At 54.9% G+C, this 25,578-nt stretch overlaps 2 protein-coding genes across 9 annotated transcripts; both read left to right on the top strand.

Moving 5' to 3' along the window:
- The first annotated feature begins 5,835 nt into the window (after nucleotides 1–5,835).
- On the top strand, nucleotides 5,836–12,866 carry Cirbp (cold inducible RNA binding protein). Of its 6 annotated transcripts, none has more exons than XR_016536713.1 (9): nucleotides 5,836–5,935; nucleotides 8,223–8,331; nucleotides 8,436–8,542; nucleotides 8,654–8,792; nucleotides 8,881–8,962; nucleotides 9,315–9,385; nucleotides 10,975–11,087; nucleotides 11,692–11,828; nucleotides 12,814–12,866. XR_016536713.1 is itself a non-coding variant. In XM_090339427.1 (8 exons), exons 2-7 carry the CDS (start codon nucleotides 8,229–8,231, stop codon nucleotides 11,079–11,081), a joined length of 609 nt encoding a protein of 202 aa, XP_090195553.1. In that variant the 5' UTR covers nucleotides 5,836–5,935; nucleotides 8,223–8,228; the 3' UTR covers nucleotides 11,082–11,087; nucleotides 11,692–12,209. The 6 variants fall into 6 exon arrangements, 4 of the variants coding, with proteins under 4 accessions (XP_090195553.1, XP_090195577.1, XP_090195570.1 ...); XR_016536712.1 differs by lacking the exon at nucleotides 12,814–12,866 and adding an exon at nucleotides 12,059–12,208; XM_090339427.1 differs by lacking the exon at nucleotides 12,814–12,866 and having other exon boundaries at nucleotides 11,692–12,209.
- A 90-nt stretch (nucleotides 12,867–12,956) lies between these two features.
- Fam174c (family with sequence similarity 174 member C) lies at nucleotides 12,957–16,491 on the top strand. Of its 3 annotated transcripts, XM_090339491.1 has the most exons (3): nucleotides 12,993–13,379; nucleotides 14,330–14,446; nucleotides 16,118–16,491. In XM_090339491.1, coding segments are annotated over exons 1-3 (429 nt in total). In that variant the 5' UTR covers nucleotides 12,993–13,068; the 3' UTR covers nucleotides 16,119–16,491. The 3 variants fall into 3 exon arrangements, with proteins under 3 accessions (XP_090195608.1, XP_090195617.1, XP_090195601.1); XM_090339482.1 differs by lacking the exon at nucleotides 16,118–16,491 and having other exon boundaries at nucleotides 12,957–13,379; nucleotides 14,330–14,450; XM_090339475.1 differs by lacking the exon at nucleotides 14,330–14,446 and having other exon boundaries at nucleotides 13,003–13,379.
- Nucleotides 16,492–25,578: the final 9,087 nt, after the last annotated feature.

Here is a 25,578-nt window from a genome sequence, read left to right as displayed (position 1 = left end):
GGTCAAGGAATCTCTTCAAACTCCAGCTGGAAAGACCCACCCAGCAACGAGCATTGAAGAAAGGCAGCAGCACCCTTGCCCCAAACATAACCAGTAGGGAAGTAGGGCGGGTGGGTAACCTAGGGGACCAAGAACCACAGGGCTCTGGCTGTGGCTCCAGTGTCTGGCTCAAGTTCATCCAATAGTCTTTGGTGGTTGTTTTGGACCAGTACTGGGGCTTGAATGTAGGTACTGTCCCTGAGATTCTTTTGCTTAAGGCTAGCATTCTATCACTTGAGCCACAGTACGATTTCTAGCTTTTTCTGTGTATGTACTAGCGAGGAATTCAACCCAGGGCTTCATCCATGCGAGGCACTTACTCTTAAGAGACAGTCCCAGCCTCATCCAATAGTCTTTGAGTTAATGTCAGAAATAGAGTGCAAACCTGATACCTACGGCTCACACTTGTAATCCCAGCTACTCAGAAGGCTGAGAGCTGAAGACTGTGGTTCAAAGCACATCCTAGCAGGAAAGTCCATAAAACTATCTCCAGTTAATCACACACACACACACATACACACACACACACACACACACACACACACGAATGGGTTGGGAATGTAGCTTGAGCAAAAGAAGCTCAAGAACAGTGCCCAGGCTCTGAATTCAAGCCCTAGGACCGTCGTCATCTGTGTGCGCACACACACTCCAAATGGGGCAATTAAGGTAACAACTCTCTATGAAGTGCTACTTTATATTAAGAACAGAGAACAATCAGAAGACCCTTAACCCACTCCACTCCCAGCCTGACATTTCCCAGCTGCAGGCTCCAAGAATCCCACCCACTTCTGATGAAGCAACCTTCGCCAGAGGGGCCCAGTGCTACCACCTACCTGCATAGCCAAGCCCCAGGCTAGTGCTGACCCTGGAGCGGGGAGGGACTGAGATGGCCCAGGAGGTGTGGGTGTGTGGACAGGTGTTCCCTGGGCCTCTTGGGTGGGAGTTCTTGCATCCTACTCTGCACATGTTCAGGTAAACATGTACATCCACAGGTGGTATCCCCAGGAGATGCAGAGGTGGCAGGGTGGGGTATGTGTGACATTTTCCACATAACAGTATATTGTTTTGTTGTTGTTGGTTGAGGGGTTTGAGCTTAGCGCCTGGGTGCTGTTCCTGAGCTGCTACATTTACTCAAGGCTGGTAGTCTAGCACTCTGAGCCACAGCCTGCCTTCCAAGTTTTAGGTGGGTCATTGGAGATTGAGTCTCACAGGGGGCTGGGAATGTGGCTGAGTAAAAAGCTCAGGGATGGTGCCTAAGCCCTGAGTTCAATCCCCAGGACTGGGGGAAAAAAAAATTAAAAAGTCTCAGATTTTCCTGCCCCTGCTGGCTTTGATCCTCAGATCTCAGCCACCTGGATTGTCTTTGATTACAGACCTGAGCCACCATGGGCTCCGTGGAACAGGAATGAGTCTGTTTCCCCCGCCTCTGACGATGATCTCCCTGTGTCCCCACAGGGTGAGCTACTGAGGACAGCTTCTGGGGTCGTGAAAGTCACAGGTGCTCTGGAATCATATCCCATGTGCATAAATGTCACTTGGTGTCCCTGCCAGCTTGCCTAATGCATGTGCCATCCTGCCCTTGCCTCAGTGGACAGGCCATTAACTATATCTCTGCAATACAGCTTAAGACCAAGCAGGGTGGGGGGCTCTCAGAGGCTTCCTGTCCAGATCCCATGTTTTGATGTGCCACTCTGTGCCCTCAGGCTCTTATCCACAGCCCATCATAGGCAATCATATATGTATGCTGTGGACCGGGGCTGCAGTCAACTCGTAGGGTCTACAGGATACCAGTGCCTGGTGGTTTTAGGACTTTGTGTGCTGGCAGATTTGCTGCTGAGGAGGAGGGTGTGCACATGTGTATGTGTGTGTGTGTGGTGTGTGTCACAGGATGTATGTGCTGGGCGTCCCTCTGCTGCTTCAGGCCTGGCTGCTAGGCTGGCCTGGCCTGGGCAAGAGCAGCCTGCATATTCCCATTCCAGGGCTGTGAGTCAGACCTGGGGGGAGGGGTGAGTCACTTGAAGTTAAGGCCCAGCCTGTGCCCCCAGCCTGGCCTGGATGCAGACCCCCTCCTAGAGGCAGGGTGGAGCCTCTTCGGCTCCCACGGGTTGCTGGAGGCTGAATCTCAGAGGAGGGCCAAAGGAGCTGAGCCCACCTGGAGTGTGCAGGTAAGAGGAGCAGGAAAGGGCGGGCTTAACCCTTTCTGCTCTGGACTCGGGTCTCCAGACACTGGGAAGCTCCAGAGGATGCAGCTGACGCCAAAGCACGTGTGCCCACCCCAGGGACATGACTCACGCCACCAGGCAGAGAGGCACATATGCTCTGTGGGTCCCAGCCCACCCGAGTCACGCACACCCAGCCCTGGTTCCCCGGCTGTTCCCACATCCGGATTTGTGCACAGTTTCAGGCCCGGGAGTAACCAACTCCCTCGGTGTTGCCGAACACCAGGCCCCTCCAAGCAGATGTGTTTACCTTGTCCTCGTCCGTCCGTACCTTCCCACCTTCTCGCACCCAAGTATGGCCTCACTTGATCGGCCCTCCCCACCACCCCCCTACTCACCGTCGGTTGCCCGTGTCTGTCCCCATGAGTCCCCTCCCCACGGGCCCACATGTGCGCCACACCTGGCAACACACACACGCACACACACGCACACTCCTGCAGTCTCTGCCTCCCCCACCCTGGCTCCCGGCCCCGAGGATTTGGGCCAGCTGGGCGGGCTGAGCTTCTGCCAGGACAGCCCCACTTCCGCGCCCCCGCCGGGCAGCCACCAGGTGCACCGTGGCGGCCCCCGCCTGGCCGAGAGGGGGCGGTAATTACGCGGCCCCGGGGTGCCCCCCCCACACGCGCCTTTCATCCCGGGCCACGCCTGTCCCCGACCTAGACGCTCATTACCGCCTCCCGCCTGGTCATTAGCCCGGGTCGGGGGAGGACCCGGCGTCCGGCCGACCGGCCCCGCAGGGGAGGGCGGAGTGGGCGGCGCGGGAGCCGGGGGGCCCCGCCCCCGTCTCCATGGTGACGCCCCGGGCGGGGCAGGGCCGGGGAGCCCTCTACCCCCGGGGATCCAGGAGATGGGTGGCCCCTGCACCGAGAGCCCGACGGGAAGCCGACGGGCTGGTGATGGAGCCCACGGGGCCCAAAGCCGACGGTGGGCGCGGACGCGGAGACCGGAACCCGAGACTCCGGGCTGACTGCCCTTCCCCGACGGGCAGGGGCGAAGCCCTGATCTGGCTGGGAATAGCCGGGCTGCCCCCCCCCCCGCCCCACCCCGCGCGCCGAGTCGGAGCCGCACCCCCGCCCCGCCACCTACGGGGAGGTGGAGAGGGGGGAGGCGGCGAGCGAGGTTCCAGGGTCTCCGCGCGCGGCCGACGGTGGCCCTCCAGGGTGGGCAAAGAATGGACGGTCTTCCCGAGCGTGGCCAGGCCCCCCAGCTGGCGGGCCGCACGGGTGTGGGGGGGGAGCGGGGGAGGGCAGGGACCTGGGGCCCCAACCCCAAGGCTCCGGCCAGGGCCACAGCGGAGCCGCGGCGCCCCCTGGTGTCCGTGCCGGACATCACTCCCGATCACTCGTGGGGGGGCAGAGGGGAGGGCCGGGAAGGCGGGCGGTGAAGCTGGGGGGGGGGGGTGCCAGCTTCTTGAGTGTCTCCCTTCGCGTCCCCCTCCTACGGGGACAGCGGTCACGGCGACAGGCTAAGTTACAAGTCCATGCAGACCGTGGGTAAGCACAAGGGCATGGATGAGGAAACAGGTACACACCTGTGACAGATTGGAACAGACATCTAAAGAGCAGGTATCTGGTGGTCGGGGGTTCACACCTTTCTGGGGACCGCCCTGGGTACTGGTGGAGCCCCGCACACAGGAATCGTTGGTAGTAAACTTAATAACTGGCAGGATGGATGAATGAATGAACACAAGGGCTCGCCACAAAACCAGGAACAGGCAGGATCCCGAACCAGAGAGCAAGGAACTAGAATGCTCCAGGGAGCTGCAACTCCTGGGACCACCCTTACCCCCTATGGCAGCTCTAGGGAAAGGAGTCGCCGCTTCTTCTAGGGAGCAGAAAGGAAAAGGTGGACCTAGTCTAGTCCAGGGCTGGGCGTTGCCAGCAGTCCAAGGCTCTAGGGGTGAGTGGGCCCCTCCCTCTTGACTGGAGGCGAGGGGGGGGGAGAGAGAGAGAGAGAGAGAGCGCGAGCGCGAGCGCCTGAAGTCTCTCTGCTCTTTTAATAACCGCCCTGCGTGAGTGGCTGACGCAGCAGGCTGCTGCTGACGGGGATAGGAGGGCTGTGGTGTGGGGGGCGAGGTGCAGAGGGGGTGGCTATGAGTCACCAAGCTACCGCCTGGGAGAGGGAGGGTCCTTGAGGGGTCTTGCCCACTCTGTCAGTTGGGTCACCTCGACTTGCTGGGGTGGAATTGAGTCCGTGGCCTAGAAGAGGGCTGGGACTTCTCAGCAAAATAGTCATCCCTTCCTCGAGTTCCCTAATTTGTTTTTTGGAAGCTCTGACCTCTAAGACTTTCTGGGGCAGAGATGTGGCAGGACAGAGGGAAAGGTCCGGGGTATTTATCTTAAGGAGGATCCCTCACAGATCTTTTGGTGTCCCAGCTCTGAGGAGCCCCAAAGTATCAGGGAGTGATCAAAAGTATTAAGGGGTGCTTTTCCAAAGCTGGTAATCACAGATGTCTCAGGACGAGCATGGTGGCGGCTCATACCTGTAATCCTAGCTACTTCAAGGCAGGAATGTCCATGAGCTATTTCTAAATAACCAGCAAAAAGCCAGAAGCGGAAATATGGTTCAAGTGGTAGAGTGCCAGCCTTGAGGGGGAAAAAAAGCTAAGGGACAGTACCTAGGCTGAGTATAAATCCTGGTACTGGCATAGAGAGATAACGCGTGCAAGTGCACTCATATCTCAGAACCCTCAGAAGCCAGGGTAAGAGAAGACACCCTTTACTTTCAAAAGGACAAGAAAAAGACCCAGGCAAACAGGAAAAATGAATGGGCCGGTGGCTAGGAGTGTGAGTTCCCCGGGATCGCTAGGACTGCAGTGCATGGTAGATGGGGAGGCCAAGGGATGATGTCATGGAAAGCATCTAAGCCAAGTGCTCAGGTGGGTGTCACAGCAATGTCCTGCAAAGTGACTGCTGGGGAGAGGGAGGGCTGACGTACCTGGAGGGTGAAATCAGATTTCAGGCGCACGTTAGGTATGGAAGGCTGGTTGGGATTTGTAGGGTGAAACTGGGTGCCTCAAGGAATTAAAGAAGGAGCGACATTTCCTTCTCGGGGCTGTGAGGAACCTTGGGGCTCACACAAATGTTGAGGTAGGGATGAGTGTTTTGGTTCATCCCATGAAGCCAGGGTCTGGAGGAGCCTTGGGGGCCCTGGGAGTCGTGGGGCGCTGGCAGGTACGGTACGGCAGAGCTGTTGAGCTCCCATGAGCCGACCGTCTAAAAAGCAATCCGGGCAAGGTCACCCAATCGAGGTGAGGTTCCAGTCCAAGCGCTCCAAGGACGCGATGGCCTGAGGCCCTTTGTTCCCCACCGCAGGGCTGGAGGCGGGCACCAGGAAGTGGGTCATCCCCGCCCCGCCGCTCTCCAGCCACGCCCGGGCGCACGCGGCGAGAGACTGCGGACTGAGAACGTCTGGACCAATCAGGGCGCCCGGCGCCAGCGCGCGGAAAAAGGCGGGACCAGGCTGAGCCCGGCCTCCAGCTCATGAATATGACGCGCGGTCGCTGTTTCCGGGGCCTCAGATTGGTTGGCGTGCTTTAGGGGGCGGGCTTAGGGGGCGGGGCCCGGCGGCGGTGTATATCAGGCCACGCTCCGGCACCCCCCCTTTTCACTCGCGCATTAGGAGGCTTGGGTCTGTGTACCGTGTCCGCCCGCGTCAGGGACCTGCTTGACTGAGGGGTGAGGGCCCTGGCGGCACCGGCTCGAAGGGACCCGGGACTGCGGGCGGCCTGTGGAACCCAGACGAGGCGGTGCCGCGGCCGCACGCCTCCGGGAGGGGGCGGGGCTGGGGCGGGCCCGGGGTGGAGTCCGCCTCTCCGGCGGCGTGGGACAGCGCGGGAGACCGGGCCGAACGGCGGCCTGAGGACGTTCTCCTCACGAGCTCGGGCCGCTGGCTGGTCGGGAGCTGCCGCAAAATGGCGGCCCCGAGCTCGAGGCTTCGTCGGCGAAATGGCGGGAGCGTCGAATACCCGGATGGAATGGCGCAGGGTGCGCCCGCGCAGCGCATGCGCCCTGCCGGGGTGGGGGTGGGGGGGCCGAGGCGGGAGCGGGAAGCGTGAGTTCCCAGGTCCGGTGTAGCTGAGGGGTGAGAAGTAGTTGGGAAAAGATGGCCCGACCCCGGCACTCTGAAGTCCTAGGGCTTTTCTTCCTTTGCTCTGCCAAGTTTGCATCTGAGGTGTGGCAGTCCCCCGTGTGCAGTGACAAATGTTCCGGCCTTAGTGACCTAACAGTGGTTCACCTCAGTCAATAAACTTTTTGTTTTGATCGGCATGCCCCGCCCCCTAAGTAGACACCGCCCCCAAATGCCTGCTGTCCTCGTGGCTCCCTCCCTGGTCGGGGCGGCCTCCCAGTCCCTAGGCTTTATAGATAGTTCTTGCTGGAGACTCAGTTCTGCGCTTTCTTTCTGACCGGCACCCTTAGGGAATGTTTCACCGTGATCTCAAGCACCTTATGGTCCAGTGACTCAGGACATCAGGTGGTTAAAAGTGGGATGTCACCTCCCTCTTGACAAAGTGAAGAAACAGGGAGGTCCAGCGCCCAGTGTAGGGGGAATAAGGTGGACTTGAGCAGGGCAGAGTTCATCTAGGGATAGAGGTGTGGTTGAAGCGGTACAGCTCCCACCTTGCAATCGTAAGGGTTCAGGCCCCAGTACTACCCAAAACAATAACAAATCCTAGTGCATACCTTCATCTCAGCATTCAGGAGACTGAGGCAGGGGTATTGCAAAGTGGGAAGCCAGCCTAGGCTACAAATCTAGACCTTTTCTCAAAAAAGAGCAGAAAAGTGTTTTTTAGTATTTGCTAAGAAAAAGGTTTGCCGCAGCTGGGCAGAGCATCGGTGGCTCATGCCTGTAATCCTAGCTACTCAGGAGGCTGAGATCTGAAGACTCAGATTTGAAGCTAGCTTATAAAGGAAAAAAAAGTCTGTGAGACTAATCTCATTTTAACCACCAAAAAGGTCAGAAATGGAGCCATTTTCTGTGTTTCAGAAAATGGTAGAGCACGAGCCTTGAGAGAGAAGCTCAGGGGCAGTGCCCAAGCACAAAGTTCAGGCTCCAGGACTGGTACCCCCCCCCAAAAAAATGCCATTTGTATAAAATGTGAAGAATGAAGCTTTTAGTTATATTTTAGTTACACGGACGTGAGTTTCACTTTTTTTTTTTTTTTTTTTTGGTGGTTCCCGAGGCTTGAACTCTGGGCCTGGGCACTGTCCCGGAGCTCTTCACTTCAAGGCTACCAACCTACCCCTTGAGTCACAGCCCCACTTCCAATTTTCTAGAGGTTAATTGGAGATTAAGAGTCTCACGGTCTTTAGTGGGGGGTCTGGCTTTGAACCTTTATCCTCAGATCTCAGCCTCCTGATTATCTAGGATTACAGGCTTGAGCCACCTTGCCATGCTTTACTGTTACATTTCTACACATGACATATGGACAGCATATTGTTCTATCTCCACCCCCCATTTTTTTTTTTTTTTTGTGCCTATCCTTGTACTCCAAGCCTAGGTGCTGTCCTTGAGCTTTTGTGCCCAAGGGTAGTGCTCTACCGCTGGAGTCACAACTCCATTTCTATCTTTTCAGTGGTTAATTGGAGATAAGAGTCTCCTATGAAATTAGGCACTAAGGGCTCATGCCTGTAATCCTAGCTTCTCAGGAAGCTACAACCTGAGGATCCTGGTTCCGAGACAGTGCAGGCAGAAAAGTCCCCGTCAGACTCTTATTTCCAATTAACTACTTGAAAATTGAAAGTGGAGCTGTGGCTCAAAGTGATAGACCTATTAGTCTCGAGAAAAATTACACAGAGACAGCACTCAGACCCTGCATTTAAGCCCACAACAGATAAAAATGTCGCGGACTTTACTGCCCAGGCTGATTTTACCAGGCCCTGATTACACCAGGCCCACCTCCCGGCACTACTATCTTTTTCCCTGGGGAGAAAATCTTAAGACTTTCAATGGTGTCTGCCACAGGCCATCATGGCATCAGATGAAGGCAAGCTTTTCGTTGGAGGACTGAGTTTTGACACCAATGAACAGTCTCTGGAGCAGGTCTTCTCAAAATATGGCCAAATCTCTGAAGGTAAGGCTAAGTTAGCATGGCTGGAAGCTAAATAGGGCTGGTGGGTCCTTGTTTTTGCTTGTGGGTACAATTAGTTGCTGACTGCAGACTTCTCTTTTATGCAGTGGTGGTCGTAAAAGACAGGGAGACTCAACGTTCTCGGGGTTTTGGGTTTGTCACCTTTGAAAATATTGATGATGCCAAGGACGCCATGATGGCCATGAATGGGAAGGTGAGGTCTGCTCTGAGGTTGCTAATGATCTGGATTGTAGAGTGTTGGCCCACTCTTGCTACCCCTAAAGACAAGTGCATGGGCTAACCTGTGCCATTCTCTGTTCTGTAGTCTGTTGATGGACGACAGATCCGAGTAGACCAGGCTGGCAAATCTTCTGACAACCGATCCCGTGGATACCGAGGGGGATCTGCTGGAGGTCGTGGCTTCTTCCGTGGGGGTCGGGGCCGGGGCCGTGGGTTCTCTAGAGGTAAGTGACTGAAGTATTTGGGGGTAGATGGGGGTGCTGCTGACAGCAGCTAGTGCTCCCTCCTTACCATCTCAACTATTCTTTACAGGGGGAGGGGACCGAGGCTATGGGGGCAGCCGGTTTGAGTCCCGGAGTGGAGGCTATGGAGGCTCCAGAGATTACTACAGCAGGTGAGGTGGTTGGGAACCTCTGGGCCTAACAGTGATTTGGGGGAGTGTCAGGGTTCTCCAGCTGGGGTGACAAGCTGTGAGGAGGTGGGTGAGCAGGGAGGAGAGGGGAGATGGCATGTGGAAGGGATGCAGGGACTGCATGGCTGGTGGTGATGTTTTGGGGATTTCTGAATGAAATGTTGGGGACAGTACCCAAGTTTGCTAGCGGAAGCCCTACCACTGAGCTGCACTCCAGCCTTTCTGCTGCTGGACTCACTCTAAAGGGAAACTGCTGTAGGGTTGCAGTCCCAGCCTCCTGCTAGTTGGGCATCATCAAGAGGAGCCCATTAGCACCAGTATGTCCTTCCCACAGCCGGAGTCAGGGTGGTGGCTACGGTGACAGGAGCTCCGGTGGGTCATACCGAGACAGCTATGACAGTTATGGTAAGTCTGGCTCTGAGGGTGCCACGTGTGGCCCAGTGGGAGCTTATTGAATCCTTGTGCCCTCCTTGAGCTGAGTGCCTTAGGCTCAACACCCAGCCACAGCTCAGCTTTGTCAGTGCTTATCCATAAGAAGTCTGTCCTCTCAAAACCCTTTCTACTGCAGAACATGAAAGCCAAATCAGAGTGAGCTCTAGGAGAAGGGAGTAAGGGAGCCACTGGCTGCACAGGACAGTATAGGTGCATGTGAGCCGCCGTAGCCTCCCTCCCTTGGCTGGGGGGAGGCTCCTGGGCCGCCATCCAGGTCTGGGCTCGGGAGTGGATGCTTCATCTCCTTGCGTGCTTCAGCGCCTTTACACTGTACCTGCTTCTTGTCCTCAGCTACACACAACGAGTAAAAATCCTTCCTGCTCAAGATCGTCCTTCCAATGGCTGTATATTTAAAGATTTGGGGAGCTTCGCTGAATCGTTCATGTGTAGTGAACACACCTTGTATTCCCACTTTTGTAGTCTTTTCAGTTCTGATCTTGTCAACACAGCCTGACTGCTTCTGACCCCCAACATGGCCTCATGACCTATTCAAAGGAGTGCTATCCGTTTTTACCAGTTTAAAAACATTGTGCAAAGCACTTCAAATTTTTGTTTTGTTTTGTTTTACCATGAGCCATGGGTTTTTTAAAAAGAAATTGGGGGTTGTGTGGGGTTTTGATTACTGTTTTTTTTTTTTAATCTATATATAGTTGTTTCTAGGGTTTTTTTTTGTGTGTGTGTGTATTACCTTTTGCTCTTTTTAGTGAGGTCACCCCGTGATGTTGGGTGCCCCTACTTTTGGAATGGACTCTGAATCCGCTCTGTCGGAAGCTGAGCAAGCTGTGGCTTTTTCCAACTCAGTGTAATGTTTGAGTGTAGCGTGGTAGGACGCCTTCTGGGCAGCGCAGACTGTCCCAGAGCCCGGCCTGCACGCCCATTGTGCTGTGAGCCCTCCAGTAGACATGCAGATGTCCCCCAAGAGGTTCTTGAAGATGTTTATTTATATTGTCCTTTTTTACTGGAAGACGTGTGCATACTCCATCGATGTTGTATTTGCAGTGGCTAAGGAATTCTTGTACACAGTTTCTTTGGCTTTACGAAGCCGATTAAAAGACGGTGTGAAACGAACCTTTCTCCGACAATTTCCCTTTCATTGCACAACACACTGTGAGCTGCAGGCTCTTTGGCAGCAAGGGCAGAGCAGCTGGAGGTGTAGGTCTGTGATCCCTACCTGAGGTCTGCAAAGAGCTAAAGTGACATGGGTTGGGACTTGAAAACAGCTGATGGCCACTCTCCAGTTAAGTGAGCCAGATGGGTGACGGGAATGGGCAGCCCACTGTAGGGCAGCCCCTAAGGCTTCTGGTTGTGGCAGCCAGAAGGCTTGATGGGATAGACAGCTTAACAGAGATGTAGATGCTTGTAGACACAGTACTTGACGCTAACCGGACAGCCTTAGCCTAGCAGCAGGGTAGAGAGAGACAGCAGGATGCCCCTGGGCAACCAGACCGGGGCTGGTTAGCTAGCTCTGCTGTGCTTCACGACTTCTGAGCATTCTCTGCTAGCCTATGAAGCTGCAGCCCTCGGAGGACAGACGTGTTGTGCGCCCAACAGAACCTCCGAGATGCAAGCTGCTCCCTTGGCTAGCTCATTTGTGGAGATAGCCCTATAATTCGAGGTAACTCCTTCCGCTCGTGTCTGCATCCCTCCTGTTGAGAGCTCATTTGAAACAGTTAAAAAGTCATCACCCTGGGAATGTTCTTTTGACTGCTTTTTTTTTTTTTCTTTTTTTAATCAAGCTAGAACTAAAGTTAGGTCCAGCCATTGGTCCTTTTTGGCCTTGGTTTGGCCAGTGGCTTGGGGCACAGTCCTACCTCATTTGTAGGTACAGTATGATCCATCCATAAGCAGGACTGGAGACCACTGAGTACCTTGTCTTTTGTCTTTTTAGCTCACAGTTGACAGTCTTCTCCAGACCTAACTGTAGCTCTCTCTAATGTCTGTTGCTGCCTTTAGTTTTTTAACCAGAGCCCACAGCAGTCTTAATAAGCAGCTCCATCCCAGGTGGGCAGTTGGCTGTGCTTAAAGGTGGAGCGTGGCACTGGCTGTATCCTAAAAGGCACAGGCTGTCCAGGGCACATGGCCCATGACGGTGTCTGATCTCTCAGTCTGTGACTAGCTTGGGACCCTCATAGGTGCTGTGGAAGGTTGTGGGGGAGGTCAGGAGGGAGCAGCCATAAGCCGTATAAGGATGTCAGGGTAATGCTCCTTTGCTTTGGCAGGTTGAAGGAGACCACCCAGCCCGGACATGGGGAAGGGTTGTCCGAGAGAAACGATGACCTCGCAGGTCACTGTCCCAGAAGGGAATCTACCTGGAACGAGAGCCTGAAACAGCCAAGTGGTCTTCTGCTTGCCCTGTGTAAGTGCCTTCAGGCTGGGTGATGTACGAACAAGCCTTGCATCCCTCTGGACCTGGACGTGCCTGGGCCGGATTGCCCTCTTGCACCTGGTTCTGTTCTGGCCCCTCCAAGACCCCAGTCCAGGCATCTTCCCTGTGGTATTGGGAACTCCCTGAAAGGAGAGCCCATACTCTCCTAGGTCTACTCCTGCTGGGCCACTCTTGTCCTTATCCCTCCCTCCTCCTTTCAGGAGACCCTTTGTGCAGGAGAGTCAGTCCAGGAGGAAGACCCACCATGTGCTGGTGACCCACACAGCGGGACACCATCATGGGACTGTCAGGAAGTAGAAAACAGAATCTGAATAAAGGGCTTTATGTGACCTAGAAAGCTGAGTCAGTGTTTTGGAGTGTGGTAACAACAGGGCCCTGAACTAGACCTGGTGAGAAGCCTAAGCCAAAAAGCCTTGTGGGAGGCTGGGAGTGTGGCTTTGTGGTAGAGTGCCTGCCTAGCGTGCACGAAGCCCTGGGTTTGATTCCTCGGTGCCACATACACAAAAAAAGCCAGAGTGGTGCTGTGGCTCAACTGGCAGAGCATTAGCCTTGAGAAAGATCCAAGGCTGGGACGGGGCCAAAAAAAAGTGTGTGTGGGGGGGGAGCTGGGAGTGTGGCCTAGTGGCAGAGTGCTTGCCTAGCATGCATGAAGACCCGGGTTTGATTCCTCAGTACCACATGCATAGAAAAAAAGCCAGAAGTGGAGCTGAGGCTCAAGTGGTAGAGCTCCAGCCTTGAGAAAGTCCAAGGACAGTGCTCAGGCCCTGAGCTCAAGCCCAGGACTGGCAAAAAAAAAAAAAAAAAGCCCCGTGGAGACTGCAGTCACTGGAGAGTGGGCAAGAGCCCCCGAAGTCGCTGGCCTGAGGCCTGCTCCGTTGAGCCTGGCCGTCCTGGTGGGGGGAAGAGCGGGGGGTGCGGGACCGGCTGGTGGATGTCCTCTGGTGTGGTCGCGCAGGTGCAGTCTTAAGCCTAGAGCCCCGGAGGAGACGAGGCCGCGAGGCTCCGACCAGTGACCACGTAAACCGGCATCGGCGGGTGAAGCGCTAGGCGAGGCCAGCTGGCGCCGGGAGGCGGCGGCGGCGGGGCGGGGAGGAATTGGCTAAGCGTTTCCGGCCGCCAGGCCCCGCCCCTGGCCGCTATTAGCTGACTCCGCTCCTGCGCGCCTGAGTGGCGGCCGCGTGCGGGGGCGGGGCGCTGCTTCCGCCGGGCCATGGGGTCTCGCGTGCCGCCGCCGCCGCCGCCGCCGCCGTCGCCGCTATCACTGCTCCTGTTGCTACTGCTGCTGCTGCTGCCTTCACTGCTGTGCTGGGCCGAGGGTCCCGCACCCGCCAGTCTGCGCCCTGCACTGGCTACGCCTTCACCGCCGCCCGCCGCGACCAATGGCAGCCACCCGAGCGCCCCCCACAACAGCACACACTCGTGGCTACCCAGCGCCACCGGTTCGCAGCTGCTGCGCTCCTTCTACGTCTTCTTGGGGCTCAGCGGCCTGGCTGTGCTCTACTTCCTCATCCGGGCCTTCAGGTGCGTCAGGAGCACGCCACTACCCTCCCGCGGCCAATGGAGGCTCGCCTCGCACGTTACGTGCTGGGCCCGGGCCCCGCCCCCGGAGTGGGCGTAGACGCCTGCCTGTTCATCGAGTGCCAATTGGGGCGGCAGGGGGCCTCTGTGGGTGGATGCCGGGTTCCGCGTTTGTTGCTTGCTTGTGTAGCCTGGTTAGGGGTGTTGCTGCGCTGTTCCCAGATGGACCCGGCAGGTCCCCTAGTGTTACTCCAGCTCCTCATCTTCAGATAACATTCTGCCTCCTTTGCTTCCCGTGGCTTTGGCCATCCACCTTGACCCCTGGGCTTGCAACTTCCTACTGCCCTGCGCCCACCCAGAGCACTCTGAAGCTCCATGTGGGGAGTGCTCACTGTCCCTTCCCCGGTGAAAGACAGCCCTTTGGACCTGTCGGTGGAGGCTGCTAATTTCCTCGGGGTTCTGCTCATTGCATTTCCCTAGAGAGATGAGACTAAGGCCGGTCCCCTGCCCCACACCAGTGACCCACGTCCTGGCAAAGTCCAGTTTCTCTTCCTGAGCACTTTGCCCTTGTGGCGGACTCACATGCCAAATACTTTGTCAGTGTGCCCAGCAGAGCCCTGTGTTTGTCAAGGTTCTGGTCAATGATTTCATCATACTTCTGCTGACTTTTAGGGTGCAAAAGTTTGGGGTGGTCATTGGCAGCAGAGCGCTGGGGCTCAGGAAGGTCGCATGGGAAAGTCCTATGGGGCAGAGGTAAATAAGATGGGGTGATGGAAGTGGCTCTGTGGCTCAAGTGGTAGAGCTCTTCAGCCTTGAGCTCAAGGCTGCATAGCTCAGGGATGGCGCTCAGGCCCAGAGTTCAAGCCCCATGACAGACCAAAAGAAAAAAAAGATGGGGTGTCCCCAGTACCTAAGACATCACAAACATGTTTGGATGTTTGGTCCACCTGCAGGCTGAAAAAGCCACAGCGAAGGAGATATGGGCTCCTGACCAATACAGAAGACCCCTCCGACATGGCCTCACTGAACAGCGACGATGAGACTGTCTTTGAGACGAGGAATCTGAGATGGTAGGGGTCCCCCTTAAGCTCCAGGAACTTGCATTGAGATTGGGCTGGGGGCCAGGAGTGCAGCCTAGTGGTAGCCTAATGGTGCTCACCTAGAATGCATGAAGCTGTGGGTTCAATTCCTCAGTACCACATACTCAGAAAAAGCTGGGAGTGGTGTGACTCAAGTGGCAGAGCGCTAGCCTTGAGCAAAACGTGTCCAAGGACAGTGCCCAGGCCCTGAATTCAAGCCCCAAGGCTGGAGCCAATGGCACTGGGGGTTTGGCCAGGTAGTTGTGGTGGAAACCTGGACATAGTGGCATCGGATAGCCTCAGTTTCCCTTCTATTTTATAAAGGAAAGGAAGCTGAGCCTAATGGTTCATGCTTGTAAAACCCAGCTGGTGGGAGCCGAGTAAGGCCCTGTCTAACTTTGAGCTATATCATTGGTATTGTGAATCACTTTCTGCTGAGAGGCAAGGCAATGCCAAGACTTGTTTACCATTGGTTACAAATGTGTTAATTGCTTTATCACTCTGCTGAGACCTATAGTGGGAGTAAACATGTGGACCTCCCTGTCCTGCCCACCTTTGTGCTGATAGGCTCCGCACCCAATATTAGCTGGAGGGACTTCCTCAGGGGAGTTAGAATTCCTGCCTTGACGAACCTGCCTGACGCCTGATGCGTCTGTTGGTCCTCCAGGGAAGGAGGGCTGGGTGCGGGCGGTCAGTGGGCCCTGTCTTCTCTCAGCTCATCCTGGTGGGGGCGTGTTCACCCTTTCCCTCCTGCTGATCGAGAGGAACCAGAGATGAAAGACCCTGACACCCAGCTACTTAGGAGGCAAAGCTAGGAAGATACTGGTTTGAGGCCAGTATAGACAAAAAAACAAAACAAAACAAAATCTACTCTATTTGAAATGCAGCCAGAGGGCTAGGGGTGTGGTTCAGGCAGTAGAGAGCTCATCCAGATTTGAGGCCTCTAGCATTTGTTTTGGGGCCCTCCTAGACAGACAAGGTCAGTGTCAGAGATGAAGAAACAATTGGCTACCAATGTGACCAAGTCAGGTGGTCAGGAAGGGTCTGGGTGGTAATTAACAGGACCAGTTCCCTAAAGAACATTTTAGATGGAACAGCAGGGCTGAAGGCCCAGCAATATGAGCTGGCAGTCTGTATGTAGGGAGACCCAGGGACAGGGTCACTGCAGGGGTGGGCTCTGGCTTTTCTTTAATTTTTTTTTGGGGGGGAGGGTGGTTTATGGGGTTTGAACTCTGGGCCTGGGCACTGTCACTGAGCTCTTCAGCTCAAGGCTACTTCCCTACTCCTTGAGTCACAACTCCACTTCCCCTTTTCTAATGACTAATTGGAGATAAATAGTCTCATGGTCTTTGGTGCCCTGGCTGGCTTTGAACTGCGATCCTCAGATCTCAGCCTCCTGAGTAGCTAGGATTACAGGTGTGACCGACTGCACCCAGCTTGGGCTCTGGGCTTCTAAGCCCCTAAGCGAAATGGACCCCAACTGGGGAACCCTCTGTGGTCTCTTCTACTTCACCTGGCTGGTAGATAGTTGGGAAGGATGGACCTTGTAGCACAAATTGTCCTACATGGGCCACCCCTGCCCAAGGACAGAACACTCGTGGACTGAGAGCAGGAATAGCCCCTTCCCTTCCTCCCTCTCAACCCCTCTCCTTCATCTTCCAGATGCCTTTTGGAGACCATGAGGGAAAGACACGTGGCAGCTCTGACACTGGTCCTACTGAGTGCCACCCAACATTGCACCAGAGCCTGCACAGTCACTCTGATACCAGCTCTACCCCCAACTTGAACAGCATGGCTTCACCTTCCAGGACCCCCCACCCCCAGCCTGTTCAAGGGAGCTACTCAGATGCCGGTGGCTGTTAAAGCCACTGCCCACAATTCTTGAGGCCTCCCCACCAGATTGTGATGTGTGCTTTTCGCTTCCCCTCAATGGTTGGAGTGGTCCTGAGCTGAGGCCTAGAGGCAGGTGGACTTAAGGGGCCTCTGGGGAGCACCTTCTTGTTGGACTGGAGACAATAAATGAAGCAGCGGCTTTGTAGTGGCCTCCAATCCTGTCGTGATCCCAGGACTGGATGTCTTGGTGCCTGGGTGAGGGCTGGGTAGCAGAGGGTGCTGAAGTGAGCCTGGGTCCCTACCCCTGACCTCACTTGGATAGTAAGCTGGGTGTAGGGGATACTGGGCGGTAGACAAATGGGGAGGACCATTTCCAGCTGTCCTGCTTGAGTCAGGATGCCTTCCCCTACATCATTTCCCACCTAGGGATCAAGAGCCATGCTTCAAGCACACCTGTCTCAGCCCACCAGCACCTTTGGGAGAAGTTTCCAGAGGGGCCCTGGGCAGCTTCCTGCAATCCTACCCCTAGTCTTTCGTGCCAGCTCCCCCAACCTGCACTCCCGTCCTCAGACATCTTTGTCTGCATCCTCTTTTGGTTTTGATGGTCATAGAAGCCTATGAACTTAGGGCCTGGGCACTGTCCCTGAGCTCTTTTGCTCAAGGCTAGCATACTACCTCTTTGAGTCACCACTCCACTTCCAGTTTATGGTGGTAAATTGAGGATACCTCTCAGACCTTTTTTTTTTTTTTTTTTTTTTTTTTTTGCCAGTCCTGGGCTTGAGCTCAGGGCCTGAGCACTGTCCTTGGACTTTCTCAAGGCTAGAGCTCTACCACTTGAGCCTCAGCACCACTTCTGGCTTTTTTCTATGTATGTGGTACTGAGGAATCGAACCCGGGTCTTCATGCATGCTAGGCAAGCACTTTAACCACTAGGCCAAACTCCCGGCCCCACCTCTCAGACTTTCTGCCCAGGATGCTTTGAACTGCAATTCTCAGATGTTGGCTTTCTTGAATAGCTAGGATTATAAGAGTGAGCCATCAGTGCCTCTGTGTGTGTGTGTGCGCATGTGTGAGTGTACATGTACATGCTTATGGTTATACACTAGTCCTGGGGGCTTCAACTGAGGGCACCTGAGTTGCCCCTGAAAGTTTTTTTTTTTTTTTTGCCAGTCCTGGGGCTTGGACTCAGGGCCTGAGCACTGTCCTTGGACTTTCTCAAGGCTAGAGCTCCACCACTTGAGCCTCAGCACCACTTCTAGCTTTTTTCCTATGTATGTGGTACTGAGGAATCCAACCTGAGTCTTCTTGCATGCTAGGCAAGCACTCTGCCACTAGGCCAAACTCCTAGCTCCATCCCCTGAGGGTTTTTTTGCTCAAGGCTAGCACCTCTACTATTTGAGCTACAGCTCCATTTCACACCTTTTTTGGTGGTTAATTAGAGATAAGAATCTCATGGCTGTTCCCAGCCTGAGCTGGCTTTAAACTAGGGTCCTCAGGTCTCAGCTTCCTGAATAGGATTGCAGACATAAGCCATTGATGCCTGGCTGTGATTCTGATTTTTCCCCTCAGCTGCTGAGCCCAGTCCAGCTGTGGCATGTCACCTCTGTGCATTTATCCTTAGGTAGGGAGTCCTCACAGCTGCTGGCCAGAGCTCTGTCTGCCTTGTCAGAGACAAGCCACCACTAGGTGGTAGCCTAACCCTGTCGGCCACCACCACCCCCTCACTTTGTTTCAGGAGCCAGACTGGGAAGTGGTCGGGCTCGGCTGTACCTTCCTAGCTCCTTGTCTTCACGTGTGCCACGGGCTGAGACCACTGCCTACCTCTAACCTGTTGATACCTGGTGCTGTCTAGCCCCGTGACCCTTCTTCCAGGCTGAACCTGGGGTCCTGCCAACCACTGGGGCAGCGCAGAGTGTGTATCACAAGCCTGGTTGCTCCTCACTCTCTCCCTTATCCTCATCTTGTCTGCTTAACTGCCTGCCCCACCTTGAGTCTCCTGTTCCATTCCAGTGGCCTGGCCTCCCTGCCTAATCACTACCGCCACTTCCAGGAAGCCCTCAATGATTAACTGTACCTCAGCCCTTCCCTTGGGATAATGGGGTTCTGAGTAGGAAGGTGGCCCCCAGGATTGAGGCAAGAGCCCCTATGGAACTTGGCCCAACAATAGAGATACAGGTGGATCGTCTGTGCTCTTGTCAGTTCCTTGCTGTCTATGTGGCCCTGTGGGTCTGGCTTTGAGCCCTGTCCTCTGTTTGTTTCCATCTGCCTTCTTCACTCTGTCCATCTCTTGTCTCTCTACATCAGACCCAGGGGGACAGGCGCGAAGACACAATCCTGCCCCCCCCACCCCCTCCCGTACCCTGTGATCTGCTCCCCCTTTCCCGCAGTTCTCAGCCACTTCTGCAGCTTCAAAAGGCACATTAATTACTCTAATGAGGTCAGGAGAGACCCTCTTGCTGCCATCCGGAGCTGGGAACATGCCACCCCTCAGCTCAGCCGCTTCCTGCCCCCCCCCCTCAGCAGAGAGGGCCTGCTTCTCATCCTGCACCTGTCAGGCCCATCCCCATGCACCCCCCTCAGCATTAGTTGGAGTGATTGGCCACCCCCGCCAAGGTTAATGCACTATTAGCTGGGAGCTGGGGGCTGCTTTTAGCCAGGAGAGCAGCCTGTCAGCGTGAGATGAAAGGCCCGGGGCCTGTGTGCTGGAGTGTGAATGCCCCCAGTCCTTCCTGCATCTCATGCAAATGCACACAGGCACAGAGCACAACCGCGTAGATGTGACCACACACTGGAAGGATGCCAGCTCACCCCATTCCCAGTCACACAATGTCAGGTGTCACCTCAACAGACCCTAAGCCACTCAGACCTTAGGCATCTCTTACCCCTGTAGTTTCCCCCAAGTACCCGCTGGGCATGAGCCAAATCCTTCACAGCCCAGCTCTAGCTGGCATCATAAGCCTGTTCCAGCCCTGGGTGACTCACTGTACAGACTCAGCTTCTCCACCTGTGCCATGGAGACAGGATGACATGGATGGCATTTTCCTAGAGACAAGAGTTGGGTCATCTGCTGAGTGACTGCTGGGACTTCACAGTCGCCGTCCTACCTGCATGTGCTCTCTTAGGAGACAGCTGATGATGGAGCTGTGCTACTCCCTGGAGTCACTGGGTCATTGTCCTTCATCCCTTGTCCTCTTCGGGGCTCAGCTGGGCCTCCATCTCACCCTACGGGGGCCCCGAGTTACCCCTGCCACTGCACAGCTGTCAATGTCTGCCCTTGGTGCTGGTGGGTCCCACGTGGCTCTAAGAAACACTAGCATGAGAGCCACACAGCTTGATTACATGAATCAGAATTCCTGGCCCCAGGAGTTGAGAGCAGTGTGAGTCCTGCATGGAAATAGCATCACCACGCAGTGTACCTCTGCCTTAACTAGGAAGGTATGAGCATGCTGGCTGAAGGGCCAGTAGAGGCCTTGGAGGGATGAGTCTGTGATCAAAGGCCTGGAGATTTGGGGTGGGGGTAGGGTCAAAAGACTATCTCTAAAGTAACCAGCAAAATGCCAGACTGGAGGCATGGTTCACATGGTAGAGGACCAGCTGAGGAAGGCAATCAAGTGAAGTTTCAAATTCAGGATTCCAGTACTGCCAAAAAAAAAAAAATTAAAAAAAGGAAAGGAAAAGAAAAGAGGAGGAGGGAGGAAGTTATGGGGAGCCTTACAAGAAGGTTAAATGGAAAGTGGCACTGTGGCTCAAGTGGTAGAGCGATAGCCTTGAGCCAAAGAACTCAGCGACAGTGCCCAGCCCAGAGTTAAGTCCCATGACTAACAACAACAAGGTTAAAAGGAGGGCAGGGCAGGGCATTGTGGCTCACGCCTGTAATCCTAGCTTCTTAGGAGGCTGAGATCTGAGGATCGAGGTTCAAAGCCAGCCCTGGCACTAAAGTCCCTGGGACTCTTTATCTCCAATTAACCACCAGAAAACTGGTGGTGCTGTGGCTCAAAGGGTAAGGAGGTAGCCTTGAGTTGAAGAGCTCAGGGACAGCCCAGGCCCAGAGTTCAAGTCCTATGACTGACAAAAAAAAAAAAAGGAAGGAGGTGAGAAGCTGGGAAGGAAGGGGTTGGAAGTGTGGCTCAGAAGGTAGAGTGCCAGCCAGTTATCAAAAGTGTCAGATACCAAGTTTAAGGCCTGGCCTTGCAACCCCTAGAAAAAGGAGAAGGAGGGGGAGGGAAAGGAGGAGGAGGAGGAGGAGGAGGAAGGGAAGAGAGATGAGAGATGCCTGGGGAAGAAGATGAGAGATGGGGAGGGAGGATGGTTGGAACAATTGTTTCTGAGTAGGGTGGGGTGGTAGGAAGGTCTGACAGAAGGAGGAAGGGAGAAGGTAAGATGGGAGGAGAGGGTAGAAAATCAGCACAGGTGTGTGCTTGTTGGGCCTGTTGTTACTGATGTTGGGGTTCAGAAATCGTAGGGTCCTGTACTAGATTTTGGATGAGAACTTGGTTTCCTAGCGGGAGGGACCTACCTCTTTATTTTCTTTAGTCTTGAGATTCTGTCTAGCTCACACAAGGGCGCAGCTTAGCGGACCCAATCACAACTTCTCAGGTTGACTGGCCAGAAAGATTGGGGCTCCTATACACACCATTTAGACTTATCAGCACCCCTCTATCCTGCCTGATCCCCCCCAGGATTTCTGATTCTAGCCTACTTTGACCTACCAGTACCCTGTTCCCGCCCCACTCTGTCTAGCTACCCTAGGATTTCTGAATCTGCCGGAGCCCGAGCAGACATTGGATTTGGTCTAATTTATTCTGTAATGAGAAATTTCTCCCTGAATATTTTTAGCCTCCTCCACAGCGTTGTGGCCTTTGAAGACAGAGGGGCCGCCAGACCTGATCTCAACCCCTGCAGCCTTGCCCTGTGGGCTGAGGTAGTGAGTGGGTGGTACTGGGTGGTGAGTGATGGATTAGGGCCACTAGCGGGGGCTGGGGGCCAGGCTGGGCCTGGGCTAGTGAAGCCCCCCCTCCTGAGTGTGGGGCAAGCTCTTGACCTTCGGATGCAGACCCAGGCAGAAGACAGACTCTGACTGTGCAGGTTCTTATCAAAAGCCTGTCCTAGATCTACACCTGGGGCTGACAATGGATCCTGGAAAGCCCTGGCCATGCCTGACCCTTGTCCCCCACATAAGCTTAACCTCTGACCTTTGAGTGCCAAAGAAGCCTAGTCTAGAATGACCCCCCTCATTCCAGCTGCCTGTGGCTAACTGAGCCTCCAGGCTGGGACAGTCCAGTGCCTCACAAAGGGCCAGGGCTCTGGGACCTCCACTGTGCTGGACTGCAGGGACCCTTAGAGCAGCTTCTCAGGGCCAGGGCTGGAATCATAAGCATTATCCTCCCCTCCCTTTCTGGTCCTCCAGAGCGGCCAGCGGGTGCGGGGAGGTTGAATGGGGGACAGCTGCCTTTGTTCCTGTCCCCGCTTGGGCTCTGACCTTGAGAGAGAGACAAGAACAGAAGGAAAGCGGAGCTTCTGCTCAAATCCTCTCGGTGGCAGGCGGCGGCAGAGCTCGCCTTGGTGGCCCCTGCATGCAAATGAGCTGGCCCCGCTGGGTCTTTTGAGGTGGTCCCATCCCTGAGCAGGCCTGGTCCTGCAGGTCAGGGCCTGCAGGGTTTGAAAGCAAAGACCATCATCCATCCACCCCTCCCCAACACAGCAGGAGGAGCTCCTGGGCCCAGGCAGGGGTGAGGATTTTGAGCACCCATCTTTGCAGGCAGAATGCTCTGGACTTGCAGCTACAGGTTCTTTGTAAGATCCAGCGAGTACCTCTGCTCCCAGAAATCCAAAGAAGACCCCCCCACCTACCCCAAGACAGCTTGTTAGGAACCCCAGCCCCACAGGTGGGTCAGAGTGTGTCTGAAGATCCTGCCCTGGTATGTCAGTGGTTAGATCAGGGGATAAGATCTCCAGTCCAGAACATGTAAGCTAGCCCAGCTGAGAGCCCTGGAGAAAAGGAGACAGAATTTTAGCATGGTGGGGTGATAGAACAGGCCTCCAGGCTTGTTTGAGCATGGTTGTTTCATGATTATTTTTCTCCTCTGTGTGTGTGTGTGTGTCCATACCAGGACTTGAACTTAGAGCTTCACTAGACGTTTTCTGCGCAGGCCTGACATTTTACCATTTGAGCCATTCTGAGCCACTCTTAGCTTTTTGCTGGTAACGGTGTGCGTGTGGGATGTCTCATGGATTTCCTGCCCAGGCTGCCTTTGAACCTCAGTTCTTAGATCTCAGCCTCCTAAAAGGTTTAGCATTGCAGGTGTGAGCATGGGTTTTCATGCTGGGTAATTTGGCAAGCGAGGAAGTAGAGGGAGAGCCCTGTGGACAAAATACTCAGAGACCCGTTTCCTGCCTTCCTCAGCTCCCACCAACCTCTGAGCTCTCTATCCCTGCAAAGTCCACCTTCCCCAGAGTCCAAAAGCTCTTTTTTCTTTTCTTTTCTTTCTTTCTTTCTTTTTTTTTTTTTTTTTTTTTTTCCAATTGTGAGGCTTGAACTCTGGGCCTGGGCACTGTTCCTGAACCGTGCTCAAGGCTAGAGCTCTACCACTTGAGCCACAGAGCCACTTATGGCTTTTTCTGTGTATTTGGTGCTGAGGAATCGAACTCAGGGCTTCATACACACTATGTAAGCATTCTACCATGGAGCCATATTCTCAGCCCCCCAAAAGCTCTTGATTCCAGGCTGGGGTTCCTATAGCCTATAAACTAGGCCCAACTAGGCAGGATATGGCTGGATGCTACAGACATTTTCCAGCCAGCACGTGGTGGCAAACTGTCCACAGCACAAGGTCTAGCCAGAGAGCCTGTAGCATGCATAAGAGCAAAACTAGAAGATAGGTCACTCATTTTTTTCTTTTTTTGCCAGTCTTGGGGCTTGAACTCAGGGCCTGGGCACTGTCCTTGGGCTTTCCTCAAGGCTAGTGCTCTACCACTTGAGCCACAGAACCACTTTCAGCATTTTCTGCGTATGTGGTACTGAGTAATCGAACCCAGTCTTCATGAATGCTAGGTAAGCACTCTAGCACTAGGCCACACTCCCAGCCCCTCCTTCAGCTTTCTTTCTTTTATTTTTTGGCCAGTCCTGGGCTTGAGCTCAGGGCCTGAGCACTGTTCTTGGGCTTTTCTCAAGGTTAGCACTTTGCCACTTGAACCACAGCACCACTTCCAGCCTTTTTCTATGTATGTGGTACTGAGGAATTGAACCTGGGTCTTCATGCATGCTAGGCAGGCACTCTACCTCTAGGCTACACTCCTGGCCCCATTTTTCTTTTTGTCGGGCTTGGGGCTTGAACTCAGGGCTTGGACGTTGTCCCTGAACTTTTTGTTCAAGGCTAAGTGCTCTAACCACTTTAAACCGCAGCTCCACTTCCAGTTTTCTGGTGGTTCATTGGAGCAGAACTATGAGTCTCACAGACTTTCTTACCTGGGCTGGTTTTGAACTGCAGTCCTCGGATCACAGCCTCCTGAGTAGTTAGGATTACAGGTGTGAGTCATACCAGTGCCCAACTAAGGATAGGCCATTATGTGATGCCCAAGTTTGGACCTCCACCAGGTCCAAGCTTTGTGTGTGTGTGTGTGTGTGTGTGTGTGTGTGTGTGTGTGTGTGTGCGCCAGTCTTGGGGATTGAACTCAGGGCCTGAGCACTATCTTTGGGCTTTCCTCAAGGTCAGCACTCTACCATGTGAGCCGCTGCACTACTCCCACCTTTTCTGTGTATGTGCTACTGTGGAAACGAACCCGGGTTTTCGTGCATGCTAGGCAAACATTCTACCACGAAGCAACATCCTGGCTGTCTTTCTTACTTTCTTTTCCTTCCTTCCTTCATTCCTTTCTTCCTTTTTTCCTTCCTTCCTCTTTTCTTTCTTCCCTTCTTTCCTTCATTCTTTTTTTTTTTTTTGCCAGTCCTGGGACTTGAACTCAGGCCCTGAGCACTGTTCCTGAGCTTCTTTTGTTCAGAGCCACTTTCGGCTTTCTCTGTTACTGTGGTACTGAGGAATCAAACCCATGGCTTCATGCATGCTGGGTAAGCACTCTACCACTAAGCCACATTCCCAGTCCCTCTTTCTTTGTCTCTTGCTTTCTTACTTTTTTCCTTCCAGTACTGAGACTTGAACCGGATGCTGTTCCCTTAGCTTTTTCACTCAAGGCTAGTCCTCTACCACTTGAGCCGCAGCTCCACTTCCAGCTTTTTGGTGTTTAATTGGAGAGGAGTCTCTCAGACTTTCCTGGCCAGGCTAGCCTCCAACCTCAGTGCTCAAATCTCAGCCTCCACAGGGATTACTGGTCTGATTGTCTGGTTTTTCCTGTCCTCCCTAGCCAGTAGCTTCAAGGTTGAATTGTTTGTTTGCTGTTGACCTTGGATCTCTCTCTGGACTCTTTTGGATCTATTCGGAACTTGCTCAGACTCAATCTCCTGAGTCTGTGGGGCCACCTGCTGTGTGCCTGGCATCCTCAGAGTTCAGGTGGGCATCGGTGGCTTCTCCAGAGTAGAAATCAGCTCCAGATTCCAGAAGAGAAAAGTGACATTTGGGATGTAGGGCAGGAAGGTGCGGACTTCAGAGGAAGCGGTGGACTTGGGTCAAACCACGCCAGAGCTCTCCACTGACCCTGGAGAGGGCTCAGAGGCCATCGGGCAGATTTGGGGCGTCAACAGTGTTCCCAGGGGCTGGGTCCTCTGATCTCTGCCTCTGCAGAACGGGCTCTGCAGTAGGCCCGGGTCGTTTTCCCCAAGACACCCGGAGGCCCCGGGCAAGGCTAAGGACCCTCACTCCTTCCCGCCACTTCCCCGCATCAGAGCGGCGGGGGCTGGACCCTTAGGGGGAGGCTGAGTCTGCGCGGGTCTCGGCCAGGGTGGGGCGCGGCTGAGACTAGAACCCCACCCCACCCAGCCCCGCACGGCTGGGCGCGGCAGGAGGGGGCGCCCGCGACCCTCCCGGAGCTCGGGTGGGACAAAGGCCGGAGCTGGCCCCTCCTCGGAGCCGGGGAGTCGGTGAGCGGCCGGGTCCGCCGCGCCCGGGGGGCGGCGGGGGGGATCCCGGCGTCGCCGCCTGCGTTCTCGGCGCCCGAGGTCTCCGGCTCGCCCGCTGGCTCGCCCGCTGGCCCGCGCGCGCGCGGAGGCGGAGCGGCGGGGATCTCCAAGCGCGCCGCGCGCTCCGCCCGCCCGTCCGCCCGGCGGCAGCGGCGGCGGCGGCGGCGGCAGCGGCGGCGGCGGAGGAGGAGGAGGAGGAGGAGGCGGAGACGCGGGCAGG

This window comes from Megascapheus bottae, chromosome 1 (assembly GCF_031878675.1).
Source record: "Megascapheus bottae isolate mThoBot1 chromosome 1, mThoBot2.hap1, whole genome shotgun sequence".
NCBI classification, from domain to species: Eukaryota; Metazoa; Chordata; class Mammalia; order Rodentia; family Geomyidae; genus Megascapheus; species Megascapheus bottae.
Note: the sequence above shows the minus strand (reverse complement) of the source record. Positions and strands in the feature narration are given on the sequence as shown.

What these genes read in the sequence shown, in the direction of transcription:
- Fam174c (XM_090339475.1), top strand. Translation starts at nt 13,069, where the DNA reads ATGGGGTCTCGCGTGCCGCCGCCGCCGCCGCCGCCGCCGTCGCCGCTA. An exon ending in TTCCTCATCCGGGCCTTCAG is followed by an intron (nt 13,380 to 16,117) that starts GTGCGTCAGGAG and finishes TTCATCTTCCAG; the next exon opens with ATGCCTTTTGGAGACCATGA.
- Cirbp (XM_090339459.1), top strand. Translation starts at nt 8,229, where the DNA reads ATGGCATCAGATGAAGGCAAGCTTTTCGTTGGAGGACTGAGTTTTGAC. An exon ending in ATATGGCCAAATCTCTGAAG is followed by an intron (nt 8,332 to 8,435) that starts GTAAGGCTAAGT and finishes TCTTTTATGCAG; the next exon opens with TGGTGGTCGTAAAAGACAGG. An exon ending in TGATGGCCATGAATGGGAAG is followed by an intron (nt 8,543 to 8,653) that starts GTGAGGTCTGCT and finishes TCTGTTCTGTAG; the next exon opens with TCTGTTGATGGACGACAGAT.